Genomic DNA, 14,169 nt, shown 5'->3' on the forward strand with positions numbered 1-14,169 from the left:
CTACCCCGCGCAAGCTCCGCCTTCGAGTCCGCCGTGCTGCGCGCTCGCTTCCCGACCTAGCAGCGCTCGAAATCGAGCCCCGGACGGCCGTTTTGGCCTACGCCGGCGAACCCGCCGCCGCACACTGTCGCCAGCCTCGCCGCCGGTAGCTCTGCGCCGCCGGCAGCTCGCTCCGAGCCTCTCTAGCCGTCCGATCTAAAATCGACGGGCGAGATTAGATCCAAAACTGAGTCAATGTCCTGGATACCGGTCAACCCTAGACATTTTTCAAAAAGGACCCTAGGTTTTTTCTAAATCAACCCGCCGTCCTGCTCTATTCAAAAATAATTCTGTTTAAGTCCTTTTATTTGCAGAAAGAACCCTGATTTTTTTCAAAATAAGACCCGCCATCCTTAGTGCGTAGTTTTGCCTTCTAGCCCCTGTAGTTTAGGTTTAATTTTGTTTTAGTCCCTGGTTTCTTCAGATCTAGCCCCTGGAAACTCTATTTCTTCACAAATAAGTCCCTAGAATCTTGTTTTAGCCATATCTTTCACGTTTTAACTCCGTTTTCAGCGATTCTTGCGCTCACGTGATCCTTATGACGTGTGCAATAGCTTTGTAACCTTTTTATCCTCTGTGAGCACACTTTGTTGTGTCTTACAAATCTTTTCCGCTAGCTCTTAACTCTATAGTTAATCGCGACTACATCCCTGAAGCACAGTTTAGTCTATAGAATCGCCGTTTTAGCTCCGTTTTTCGCGTTTCTTGTGCTCTCGTAACCATAGCAGCGAGCCCTATCCTTTAGTATGTTCTTTTAAAGCCTTTCTTTGTTTTGGTGTATTGTTCTTAGTTGTATCTTTTGTTTGTTGCTTTGTATGGTTGCCCGATGTTTGCCCCGAGTAGAAGGATCGCCGTTCGAAGATTGAAGAATCAAGAATTCCAAGTGAGCAAAAGCTGAAGAGCAGTAAGAGTAGCTTTTCGTTGGAGAAAGGCAAGTGACCCTAACCATATTTCTATCTATGCTTATATACAAGAGTACTTGATTTAATTGGAACATGGATAACCACCCAAGAAAACAGTACAACCACAATACTATATGGCTCTGGTCTTGGCTAAGTAACTAGATGATCTATATGTTGTGCTGGGGCGGTGATTGGTGGATTTTTTCGGGTTATCGTGCTTTGAGGAGCGGGTGAAGGAAGCTTCGTCTTCTGAGGTACCGCAAAAAAAGGGACCAGTGTGTACATATAGTGATTCTTTGGAAAAGCCTCGTAGCGTCCCTATGCAATCACACCTCGGAAGTGTGGTATTGTGCCTGATCAGCACATATGCGTGGTTGGGTTCAAAGTTCTTCGGAACTTTTACGCGAATTGTGGTGAAAGTGTACAACCTCTGCAGAGTTAAAACTAACCGGTTAGCCGTGCTCACGGTCAAGAGCGGCTTGGACCCTCACATGATTAATAAACTTAAAGATGGATTTAAATCACTTTCTGGTTATTTCTTGTGGCCTTGCTGAGTACCAACCATAAGTGTACTCACCCTTGCTTACTGCTGCTCAGAAGGAAAAGTTGCTGTGAAGTCTTTTGAAGATGATGCTGAGTTCTAGGCGTACGCAACTCCCAGTCGATTGCCTGTGAAGTTTGGAGTCTCCGTTTCCAGAATAAGTTGTATAACTCTGATAATCTTTTAATTGTTGTTTTTACGTGATACTGTTACTGATTATTCACTTTTAATGTCTCTATATGTATGAAACTTAATCCTGGCATACATATAGCTATGCATTCGGTTTTGTTCTTAAAACCGGGTGTGACAGGGCTCCTATACATCTTGTGGAAGATGGTTAAGCAACTTATCTTTAAAAGCCCACAAGGCCCATTTACTGAAAAAATTATTGAACCAATATTTCAAAAATGTTAAACCAACATTTTAAAAATGTTGATTCAACAATTACAGAATGTTGAAGTAGTATTTCCAAAATGTTGAATCTATATTCTAAAAATGTTGAACCAATATTTTTTTCCTCATCTTCTCCGGCACCGGCGGCCGGCGGCGGCGGCGGAGCAAGTGGTGGCGGTGGTGCAGGCGGCGGCGCGGCAGCGTGGGGCGGGCAGGGAGCGCAGCAGGGGCAGGCGCGGGAAGCTGGGGTGCGGGCATGCGCGCGCAGCAGCGACGCTCTAGGGCGGAGCATCGGCGCGCGGGAAGCAGGGTGCGACGCATGGCGGAAGCAGGGTGCGACGCATGGCGGGAGCAGGGTGCAGAAGCGCATGTCGGAGGAGGAAGACGATGGACAAGGGGCAGACGGAGGAGGAAGACGAGATGGTGGAGCTAAATCGGATGGCCAGCAAAGATCGCACGAGGTAAGTTGGAAAAAATATTGCGGAAGATGGATAGGTTTTCTGGGCGAGCATTGAATCACAACGGAACAGCCCGAACACGGCCCAGCCTCGCGAAAACGGCCCACGGCCCATTTGTGATCTCCTTATGTGGGAAGCCCCACCCTGACCACCCACGCCTCGGTTACAAGTTATAGGCGTCAATTATTGACACGCCCGTCTCCGGGGAGCGCGCCGCCCAACCACACCTCCCGGATGTCAGCACTGGGGACGACCGGTTCACCATCTCCTGCAGATCTCCGGCTGTGTTTAGTTGCAAAATTTCTCTCTCCAAATTTTATTATTCACCTATCATATCAAATATTTTGCCTCATGCATAGGATATTAAATATAGGTAAATAAAAAAACTAAATGCATACTTTTGATGTACACGACGAGACAAATCTTTTGAATCTAGTTAGGTCATGGTAGGACAACAATTGCCACAAACAAACGAAAAGTGCTACAGTGTACTATAATGTCCGATATACACAGCTTACATCATCAGCAGTGCACCATCCCCATCTCTGTTCGCCACGTCCGGCACAGTGCCACGGATGGGAATGGACACCCTCTACCCCGGCTGTGTTTAGTTCTAAAATTTCTCTCTCTAAATTTCACTATTCACCTATCACATCAAATTTTTTACCTCATGCATGGAGCATTAAATGTAGGTAAATAAAAAAATTAATTGCATAGTTTTGATGTACACGACGAGACGAATTTTTAAGCCTAGTTAGATCATAGTAGGACAACAATTATCACAAATAAACAAAAAATGCTACAGTATCCGATGTGACATTTTTTACCACCATTCTACGGATGTAAACACATCCCCCATTATCTTTTCCCTTTTTACCTTTTTCTCTCTTCATGTATCAGACCGTCACTCCCTTGGACTTTTTACGCACACACACATATCCACACAACATTGACACCTGGAGCCTATTACCTCTCTAGCCTGTTTGTAACCTGCAATTGTAAACCAAAGCAAGAACACGAGAAGATAGTCATCATCCAACTCATGATAACACAAATGATGGTGGTACCGGAGATGATGTCGATAACCAAAGCAAGAACACGAGAAGATGGTCGTCATCCAACTCATGATAACACAGATGATGGTGGTACCAGAGATGATGTCCATATGAATGCATTTCGTGATGCGATCGCTACCGCTATGTTTTTGTGATTTAGTTGTATCAATCATTTATATACTCGTAGTTTAGAAATTAGTGTTGCTATATTTATTGGTATATTTGTGATATTAATCTATTTGATCTAATAGTAATATAATTATGTATTTAAAATACTCAAAAAAATATAAGAATTACTAAATTCTGCTCGTATTTAGTAAAAAAATATCATCAGTCTCAAGAGCATTTCAAACATTTTACTACTCAACTCAGAGAATCGACTCAAATCAAAATAATCAGATTACGAAATAGCCAGTTTATCCTCCGTACAGCTAGTTAATCTCCTGATGCTCGGATAAGCGAGGTTCAAAAAAAAAACAGAAACAAACAGGGCCGAGGTGCAGTGGCTGAGCAAGTTGGGCCCATCTGGAAACTCTCCAACACTCTTCCTCTTCCGTCTTGGCAAAATTGGTTGGTGGACACCGTTAAAAAGTGTCTTTTGCTGTAGGCTATTAAAAAAATATAATTTTGCTCAGAGACATTATAATTCTATGTTAATTTGCCAAGGGACACTATAGCTCATACAATAATATTTTCTATCCAAATGGGTCACAAAACACTCATACAGGACAATTATATCCCTACCGCTGCTATGGCCGGCTCTCTCTCGCGCTCAACGCCGATGGTGGATTTGGATTGGAGCACCTCATTCTGCACTGTTCCGGCTCCATGGAGGCTTGGCTGCTAGTCATCAACTCGTTGCGCTTGCTGCCGTTGCTGGGGTCGTGGTTGTGATCCACTTAAGCTGTAGGTGCTCATCGCGGGATCTACAGCAGCTGCTTGTCCACCAGCAGCTCGGGCAACAACGCCGCAAGCCCGCTACGAGGACCAAGGGGACTAGCTAGGGAAGCACGGCTTGGCGCGACCATCAACGCCGGGGAGGCGACGACCAGGAGGTTGAGGATGTCCGCCTGCCCACAACCCTCCATGCGGTGCTCGCTCAAGCGGGCCGTGGTGGTCGATTCCAGCAGTATGGCTTGCTCCCGGCGGCCGCAGCGCTCGATTCCGACAGTGGGGCTTGCTCCCGGCGGCCGCGGCGCTCGATCCCGGCGGGGATTCCTCCAGGCGGCATCAGTGACGATGAGTTCGCAGGGCAACGATGTACCCGAATCGGCCGGATGGGGGTAGAATCGAGTCATGCCTAGGTAGAAGATAATGAAGGGAAGATTAGTCATTTCCAGTATCCTCATATTAAACTTGAATATTATAAGTGGTCTAGTGTCTTACAGCAAATGGTCACAGAATTATGTCTTTTGGCAAAGCCACGAAATTTTAATGGTCTACAGCAAAGGACAACTTCTACCTGTGTCCTCTGGCAAATTTTCCCTTCCGTCGTTGTGCGATTTTCCCCGAATCCACAGTAGCATCCGCCGCCGGGTTCGGAGCCCCGAGCCCGACCGAGCAAAAGTGCCATGCCGCCGCCGCCGCTGTTGGATGAGCTCGTGGAGGAGGTACTCCTCCGCTTGCCGCCGCACGAGCCCGCGGATCTCGTCCGCGCCGCGCTCGTCTGCAGGCGCTGGCGCCGCCTCGTCTCCGACCCCGGCTTCCGCCGCCGCTTCCGCGAGTTCCACCGCCACCCCCAGTGCTGGGGATAATTTGCAACTTCTACGGCAACTGCGCAACCTGATTCGTTCCCACGACCGCCTTCTGCTCCCCGCAGGCCGACCGCGGGCGCCTGCGCGCGCTGGATGCCCGCCACAGCCGTGTCCTCCTCGGTGGGAGACGCAGCGTCGTGGTCTGGGACCCCGTCACGGATGAGGAGCGGGAGCTTCCCCTTCTGGAGTGGCGGTTCGTAGACCATGGCGCTGCGGTTCTATGCTCCGCTGCTGCTGCTGGTGCCTGCGACCACCTTGATTGCTCCCATCGTCCCTTCCTTGTGGTTCTTGAGTTCTCTCGATTTGAGGGTGGGGAGACCTTGGTCTACACCTACTTATCCGAAGCTGCTGCCTGGGGCAATCCAGTATGTGCTCAGCAACATGGTTACCAAGTTGATTACACGATGGGCAGTGCCCTTGTAAGGAATGCTCTCTACTTTGGTTGTCTGTTCGGAGACAAAGCTCTCAAGTACAATTTGGAATTGCGTCAAATGTCGTGGGTTCAGTTACCATTTCAATCTCAACTTCGCCGCTTTATGCTTACAACCACAGAGGATGGTAGGTTGGGGCTCGCCACGGTAGATGACTCCAAACTCTACATGTGGTCAAGGAAGGATACTCATGAAGTAGATGCTATATGGGAAAGAAGAGTCATGATTGAACTTAACGCAGTGTTACCTGTTGGTGTCGTCTTAACCACAGCTAAAGTGATTGGCTCTGCTGAAGGTCTTGGTATCATTTTCGTGAGGGTGGCCGATGTTGTCTACACAGTTGATCTAAAGACCTATAAGGTGAAGAAAGTATACGAGGGTACAACTGACCTCGTTTTTCCATATGCGAGCTTTTGCACTCCAGGTACACCTTTGCATATTTCTGGGTTTTTTACAATATTTAGAACCGGAAATAATTTAGCTAGTAACATGTCAATAAGCTCCTGAATAACTTATTTATAGAAGTGATGCAACATCACAATCTTATACTATTAAAATGGATTGATCCTACCTAAATCTTTTTGCGGTGGGGAATCTTTGAAATTTGATTGGGTATGCCTATGAATTTATCCATCCATGATGCACATTATTCCCTCATTACAAATAAGTTCCTAACAACCTAGCTTCAGCCAGGAGCTCTGGAAGCTAATGCACCAGGAGCTATAATGAAATGGTAATTACTTGGAGGTTCTTCTACACTTCAGATTCCTTCTGCCTGTCATTAATCCTGTTTTTTGGTAGCCCTCATCAGTTAATCGATGGATATATCGGTGCTAAAAATTAGGGAGTTATCTTATGGAGATCATGCATGTGTTGATGTTAACTGCTGTTGATGTAAATAATTGATTGTTGATGTTTAGTTGGCATGAAATAAGTGTTATCTAGGGCAAGATTGATTCCTCAATAAGCTGATGTTAGTCCTTTTTTGAAAAAGTTTCTGCAGCATTGGAAGATGAGGGACCAAGTGCGAGTCCCTCAAGTGCAAGATAAACTTAAGGTGCGTGAGATCTATGGTTGGGCAGCAGCTTGTGCATCAACAAGACCTATGGTTGGGCAGCACTTTGTACATCAATGCGATTGTTAGCTTTGCTGGTCTTCAAGGTTCTGGTTTGTAAGCAGTTGTTTCTCTTAAATTTTTTAGCTTGATCATTGGCTTCAAGTTCTGTTGGACTTGTATGCAAGCTGTGAATCCCCTACATTGTCCTACTTGATCTGTGGCTACATGTGCTCCAGTGTATTCCTGCTTGTGATAAAATCGTATGATGCATGCCTGCATGTCGTTCCTACATAAATTCATTGTGGTTCAACATCATGTGGCTTATTGGATAATAACCAGAAACTTGCTAATTTATTGTTGTTATATATTTTTTTTGTGGGCAACTTGATGGAAATCCAAAGTCACCTTATTTATGTAGGAATCTTGAAACCACAATGTAGTGGGGGCAAGAACATTTGACATAATTCTGCTTCTGTACAAGTACACCAGGGGTGGGGAGGGGGGTTATAAGTAAGGGTCCCTATAAGTAATATCTTCAAAGAATCATCAGTACATGAGCGCACATCAGGTTTCATCTTGATTTTCAAGAAAACAAAAGAACCAGTGATAAAATTACAAATGGGCCCGAAAAACTAACTGCCATCATGTAACACCAGTGCACATCAATTTCCATCTTAGTTACTAGTACATCTGTAGTAGTTAATGTATTCTGTTATAGGCATGTGTCACTGTATTAGTGAAGCTCTGCTTATCACAGTACCAGATACAAATTCGTTCTTTGTTCGGGTATGGTTCAGTTCAGTTTCAGTAAAGTTGTGCCTGTGAGCGTGTATGGTGAATAAATTGAAGAGCAAGAGCTCCTGGAAGAAATAAAAAATGGCTCTTGGGCTCAGTTTCCGTGTGGCCTGAAGATGAGGCTGGCACCGGTTCACTGCCTCAAGTGTAGTCTAATATCTTGGAGAGAGCAGCATTAAGAAAACACACATAGTGCACGACTGAACACTCTAAAACACTGAAACACCGTACAGTGCTCAGCTAGTTGGGCTAATCTCAGTTTGGAGATGGGTCTTGTTGGGGGTGCGCTTTAGACCGCCACCTAAGACTAGGGACCCCCTTTGTGTAAGAGAGTTAAGTTAGGGGGTGAGGGGTGGGGGGGGGGGTGTCTAAGGGCCAGTTCACGAGGTCCAGAGACTTATTATTTGCAGCATCTACGGGCCATTTTGTAATTTTCAACCCCACCAATGGAATAAACGTAAACAACCATCTCCTCCTCTCTATAAATAGCTCCCCATGGGGTGGAGGTGGGGACTTTTTGGCCATTTGCTCTCTCATTCACTTGGCTTGCTCTCATTCTCTTTCTAAGGTTACCACGTGGAGCTTTGGCCACTCTTTACCTTTTCTGTTTGGTTTCAGCTCGTCTGATCCCAACAGGTCTACTCCATCATCAGGGCCCATCCAGGTTCGGATTGGGGTACAACTGAAAACTTTTATGTTCTGTCTGAATGGCATATGGTTGCTGCAAGTGTGGGTGGTGAATCATGTTGAATGCAGGTCATAAAGAAACAAGAATGAATGCTCAGGCTTCCCTTTTGATTTGTTGATGGATTGATGGTAGGATTGTTCTGTGTTTGCTTCTTTTGGGAATCAAGTGTGTGATCTGAACTGAACCTGCTCGCATTCCCATCACTGAAAAATGCCTCTTGTTTCAGTTTCAATAACACAAGGTTTGGGGGTTACGGTTATGCATTTTGACTTTCAGTAGCGAGTATGCATGAAGTAAATATAGTAAACAAGCATCGGGGGCTATCTGAATTCCTATCTGAATGGAACAAGGCTGCAGCAGGGGCTGACCGGTAAATCATGATGGTCCATAGTCTTGCTGATTGAATCATGATGGTTTGTAGTCTTGCTGATCAGATATGGTGAACTCTGATGCTGAATTGCCACCCTGGAAAATGGCAAGTAAACTTGCATTGGGAGCTATGGTTCAGTTTGGTTTCAGTAAGCCGATGTGCTGTGTCTGTATGCTTGTGCTGTGAATTAGTAGATGGTGCCCTAACTTGTTGCCCATCAGGGCTTCTGTCTCATAATAGTAGTTTATCTTAGACATTTTTAGCCCAGTATGGCACCGCTTTCTGCTAAGTTTCAGTGTGGCTTATAATTCTGACGGCTTCCCCCACGTGGACGACGCAGGAATCTGACATCCTGTACCTGCAACTCTGCTTATGACAGAACAGGATGCAAAAATCATTCGTTGGCTGAACCATCCATCAGCCATCAGTGTGGTATATGGTTGGGTTTCAGTATATCCTGATCGTTCAAAAAAAAAAAAGGTTCAGTTTCAGTAAGCCGGTGTGTCTCTAGAACTGTATATAGTACCAAAAGGTTCACCTGCCTTTGAGTAAGCCAGTGTGCTGTGTCTGTACTCTGTACACTGTATGTATGCGTCTGTGGTGAACAAACAAAGAGCTTTCTGGAAAAGTAAGTAAAATTGGACCTCTGGTTCAGTTTCTGCATGCGCAGATGCAGCTTGATGGCATCCATTCAGAGCGAGAGCATAAACCAGTGGCCTCATGTGAAGTCTAATACTGTACTGTAGCTTGGAGAGCAGCATTAATTAACGAGATAGTAACACAATGAACACCAGTCTGAACACTCTAAGACGCAGAAACACCGTGCAGCTTCCCTTTTCATTTTGGGAATCAAGTGTATGATCCCAACTGAACTTTTGCCTACATTCAGTATGTACTATGCTGTAAATAAATTCAAGAGCAACTCAAAAAAATGATTCCTTTGTTCAGTTTCTATTTCTATTTCTATGCGTCCTTCCTGTAAAATAAACCTTGGTTAGTCAGTCTGACGACGAGGAGCAGAGCAGGTGGGCTGATCTCACCTCAGTTCGGATATGGGCCTACCAACGCCATCGGAGAGAGCCCATCTACACTACACTACATCCGGAGGCGGGGCCCATCTGGAAGTGTCCAACGCTTTCTCTTCCTCTCTTCCGTTCCTCACTGTACTCCTCTGCCAACCCTTTCATTCCCCATCGCGAAATCCAGGGAGCAGCAAAACCCTAGCTCCGCCGCCCGCCGGCGACGAGCAGATGCGACATGCCGCGGCCGCTGCAGCTGCCGGATGAGCTCGTGGAGGAGGTGCTCCTCCGCTTGCCGCCGCACGAGCCCGCGGCGCTCGTCTGCAGGCGCTGGTGCCGCCTCGTCTCCGACCCCGGCTTCCGACGCCGCTTCCGCGAGTTCCACCGCGACCTGCGACCGCCTTCTGCACCCGGCGCACTAACTTGTGGGACATGTTCGTGCTGGATGCCCGCCACGGCCGTGTCCTCTGTGTGAAAGGCGTCACCAGGGACCCTTCCTCGTTGTTTTTGTGTGCACCAAACATGGCAACACCATCGTCCAGACCTACTCATCCGATGCTGCTGCCTGGAGTGAACCAATCTTCTCGGGTCAAAACTACCTCTTTACATCCCCGATGGGCAGTGCGCTTGTGGGGAACACTCTCTACTTTGGGATTCAGATGCGAAGGAAAGCTCTCAAGTACTATTTGGAATTGCGTCAAGTGTCTTAGATTCAACTACCATGCCCACAGCGGATGACTCTGCGGCAGTCTCTGCTTACAACCACAGAGGATGGTGGACTGGTTCTCATCGACAAAGATGACTCTGAATCTGAACTCTACATGTGGTCAAGGAAGGATACTCACGAAGTAGATGCTAAATGGGAAAGAAGAGTCATTGGACTCAAGGAAGTGTTCCCTGTTGATGTTGACGTAACCAAACTTAATGTGAATGGCTCTGGTGTTGGTATCATTTTCATGAGAACGGCCAGACAGGTCTATACAATTGATCTAAAGACCTATAAGGTGAAGAAGGTATATGGGGGCACAGCTTTCAACTTTGTTCCGTACATGAACTTCTACACTCCAGGTACAATTTTGCTTTTTTGTTTTAGTTTAGCTACTAACATGGCGATAGGCTCCTCAATATTTATGGAAGTGCAATATCACTATCTTATGCTACCAAATTGGGTTGGTGCTGCCTAAATCTTTTGTTGTGGACAATCTTTGAAACTGATTAGATATGCCAATAAATTTGTTGATCCATGACGCATGTTTTCTCCTTAATTTAGTTAATTGTAAATAAGGTCCTAAGAGCATCTCCAAGAGTGCCTAAAAACACTCCCAAAAAGAAGTTTTGGGTAAAAAGCTGAAAACCAACGCTCCAACAGTGGTCCAATCTCTTGCCCAATTTTTTAGCTCGCCCAAAACAAGCGCTCTGGTGAGCCAGATTTTCGCCAAGGCTACTCGCTCCCAATCCCAAAATTTACTGGTGATGACCGCCATTTCTCGCTTCCCGCGCGCCCCCCTGCGCGTTTTCCCTCCCAGTCACTCCTTTTTTCTGCAACGGCCGCCGTCTCCATCGCACCTTCCAGGGCGCAGCAAGGCAACGCCGTGTCCCATCTGTCTTCCACGCTCCTCCATCCCTCCGTCCAGATTACAGGATCTCCAGCATCAACGAAGCAGCCTTCCGTCAGGCCAGCGCCGGATCCATTCTGTCCATGGCGTCGGCTCCTCTCCGCCCAGTAACGCTCCCTCTAGATTACCTCCCCCGATGGATCCAGGAAAAAACGGGCCGGTTCCTGTACGCACGATATGAAGTTTTGCTTTGATTTGTATCCCGGGGCTAGATGCTGAACTTCCATTGTTTCAACATTTGCTTCCATTCTCAGTGATGAGTAGTAGACATTGTTGACAGAACAACTCTGTCAAGTATTCCTTGTTGGTGTTAATCTCAAATATGCACTGACTATATGATTTGATTTTGCTCTACTAGATCTTTTATTTTCCTGTGATAGATGTTTCACTGACAGCACAAAGGGAGGATATATATAATGTGAGTAGCTGTAGTACTATCTCCTAGGTTCCGGAGTGGCAAAACAATGCATTGTTGGAGCAGGAAAATTGATCCTGTTATTAGATCCATCGATTGATGTAACTAAATAATTAGCCTTTCTATCAAAAATTGCCGAGAGCAGCCAGTGATTGTAAATTTCCTGTGAGATAAATTAAAAAACTGGGTCCACCTCATGATGATGTGTCACTGTTTAAATTTTGTTTTGGGAGAGTACTTTTGGGAATTGTTGGGAGAGGTGCTTTTTTTCACTCCCAATAATTTTTGGCAAGCTCCCACAACCAGAATTTTTGGACTCTATTTTTTGGTCACTCTTGGAGATGCTCTAACAACCTAGCCTCAATCAGGGGCCCTGGAAGGTATGCAACATGAGCAATAATAAAAAGTAATTACTTGGATGAACTTCTACACTTCTGATGCCTTATGCCTACTATTAATCCTGTTTTTCCATAGCCCTCATCTGTTAATCGATGGAGATATCGGTTCTAAAATTAGGGACAGTTTTTTTATTGAGATGTTGGGCCTTGGAGAAGCACAAAGTCCCAACTAAGTACATTACCCTCATCAAGGATATGTACAAGGATGCGATGACGTTTGTCCGGATATGTGATGGCGACACTACTGACTTTTCTATTAACATAGGCCTACATCAGGGGTCAGCATTGAGCCCTTATTTATTTGCTTTGGTGATGGATGAGGTCACAAGGGACATACAAGGTGATATCCCTTGGTGTATGCTCTTTGCTGATGATGTGGTGCTAGTTGACGAGAGTAGGGCAGGGGCTAATAGGAAGTTAGAGCTGTGGAGACGCACGTTAGAGTCGAAAGAGTTCAGACTTAGTAGGACCAAGACCGAGTACATGATTTGCGATTTCAGCGCGACTAGGCATGAGGGTGGAGACGTTAGTCTCGATGGGCAAGTGGTGGCCCAGAAGGATATCTTCCGGTATTTAGGATCGATACTACAAAAGGATGGCGACATTGATGAAGATGTTAGGCATAGAATCTCAGCTGGCTGGTTGAAATGGCGTCAAGCTTCTGGCGTCCTCTGTGACAGGAGGGTGCCACAAAAACTCAAAGCTAAGTTCTATAGGACAGCGATTCGCCTGGCGATATTATACGGTGCTGAATGTTGGTCTACAAAAAGGCGACATGTCCAGCAACTGAGTGTAGCAGAGATGCGGATGTTGCGGTGGTTTTGCGGGCACACAAGAAGGGATAGAGTCCGGAACGAAGTTATTCGGGAAAGGGTAGGGGTGGCACCAATTGAGGAGAAACTTATCCAACATCGGTTGAGATGGTTTGGACATGTCCAACGGAGGCCTCCTGAGGCGCTGGTGCGTAGTGGGGTTCTAAAGCGTGTTGATGAGGTAAAGAGGGGTAGAGGTAGACCTAAACTGACTTGGGACGAGTCGGTTAAGAGAGACCTTAAGGATTGAAATATCTCTAAAGAGGTAGCTTTGGATAGGAGCGCTTGGAGACTAGCTATCAACGTGCCTGAACCGTGACCTTTGGGTCTTTTGGGTTTCATCTCTAGCCTACCCCAACTCGCTTGGGACAAAAGGCTATGTTGTTGTTGTTGTTGTTTCTTATTGAGATCATGGATGTGTTGATGTTAACAGTTCTTGCAACAAATAGTAAATTATTAATGTTTGGTTGGTAGGGAATAAGTGTTATCTAGGGCAGGTTTTATTCCTCAATCAGCTCATGTTACTCTTTTTTTTATTGCTGCAGCATTGAAAGGCACTTGCATAGGCGAGGGACCAAGTGCGGGTCAGTCTAGCGCATGATAAACTTAAGGTGCATCAGTGAAATCTATGGTTGGGCAGTACTTTGTGCATCAATGAGATTGGTGTTATCCTTAATTTCTTGCTCTTCAAGATGGTGGTTTTTAAGCAGTTGTTTCTCTTAAACTTTTTAGCTTCATCATTAACTTCAATGTGTTAGACTTGTATGCAAGCTGTGAACCCCTACATTGTACTACTTGATCTGTGGCCATGTGTGCTTCAGTATTCGCGCTTTGTGATAAAATCCTGAAATGCGCTTACCATTCCCGCATTTTAAAATATCTAGGTCCAAGAAAAAGACAATTATAAATTCAAAGCATTGCAATTTCATATATTGCACGCCTGCATATCATTCCTACATAAATTCATTGTGGTTCAACATCATGTGGCTTATTGGATTATAACCAGAAACTTGCTAGTTTATTGTTGTGACCTTTTGCTTTTGTGGGCAACTTGATACAAATCCAAATTCAGTCACCTTATTTGTGTATGAATCTTGAAACCACAATGTAGTGGGGACAAGATCATCTGACATAATTCAGCTTGTGTGGAAGTGAAAGGGGGTTGGGTGGCGGGGGCATCAATTTTCTGGTAAAATTACAAATTGGATTAACTGACATCAGGAAAGCAGTGCACATCAATTCTCATCTTAGTTACTAGTACATCTATAGTAGTTAAGTTATTCTGTTTGGCATGTGCCGCGGTGTGTTGGTGAAGCTCTGCTTATCACAGAACCGGATACAATTCGTTGCTCTTTGTTTGTTTCACTTTCCTGAAAGATTCATCAGTCATCAGTATGGTTCTGCACTATAGTGCCTGTCTAAATGG

The 14,169-nt window shown here is 45.6% G+C and overlaps 1 protein-coding gene and 1 long non-coding RNA gene across 2 annotated transcripts; both read left to right on the top strand.

The window, feature by feature from the left end:
• The first annotated feature begins 5,178 nt into the window (after positions 1-5,178).
• On the top strand, positions 5,179-6,945 carry LOC120666270. The gene is made up of 2 exons (XM_039946089.1): positions 5,179-5,997; positions 6,568-6,945. The coding sequence occupies exons 1-2, from the start codon at positions 5,547-5,549 to the stop codon at positions 6,621-6,623; spliced, it is 507 nt and encodes a 168-aa protein (XP_039802023.1). The 5' UTR covers positions 5,179-5,546; the 3' UTR covers positions 6,624-6,945.
• A 2,671-nt stretch (positions 6,946-9,616) lies between these two features.
• On the top strand, positions 9,617-13,673 carry LOC120666277. The gene is made up of 2 exons (XR_005671639.1): positions 9,617-10,570; positions 13,289-13,673. It is a non-coding gene; the product is annotated as an uncharacterized LOC120666277 (long non-coding RNA).
• Positions 13,674-14,169: the final 496 nt, after the last annotated feature.

The sequence above is a fragment of the Panicum virgatum genome, chromosome 2K (genome assembly GCF_016808335.1).
Source record: "Panicum virgatum strain AP13 chromosome 2K, P.virgatum_v5, whole genome shotgun sequence".
Lineage (NCBI taxonomy): Eukaryota > Viridiplantae > Streptophyta > Magnoliopsida > Poales > Poaceae > Panicum > Panicum virgatum.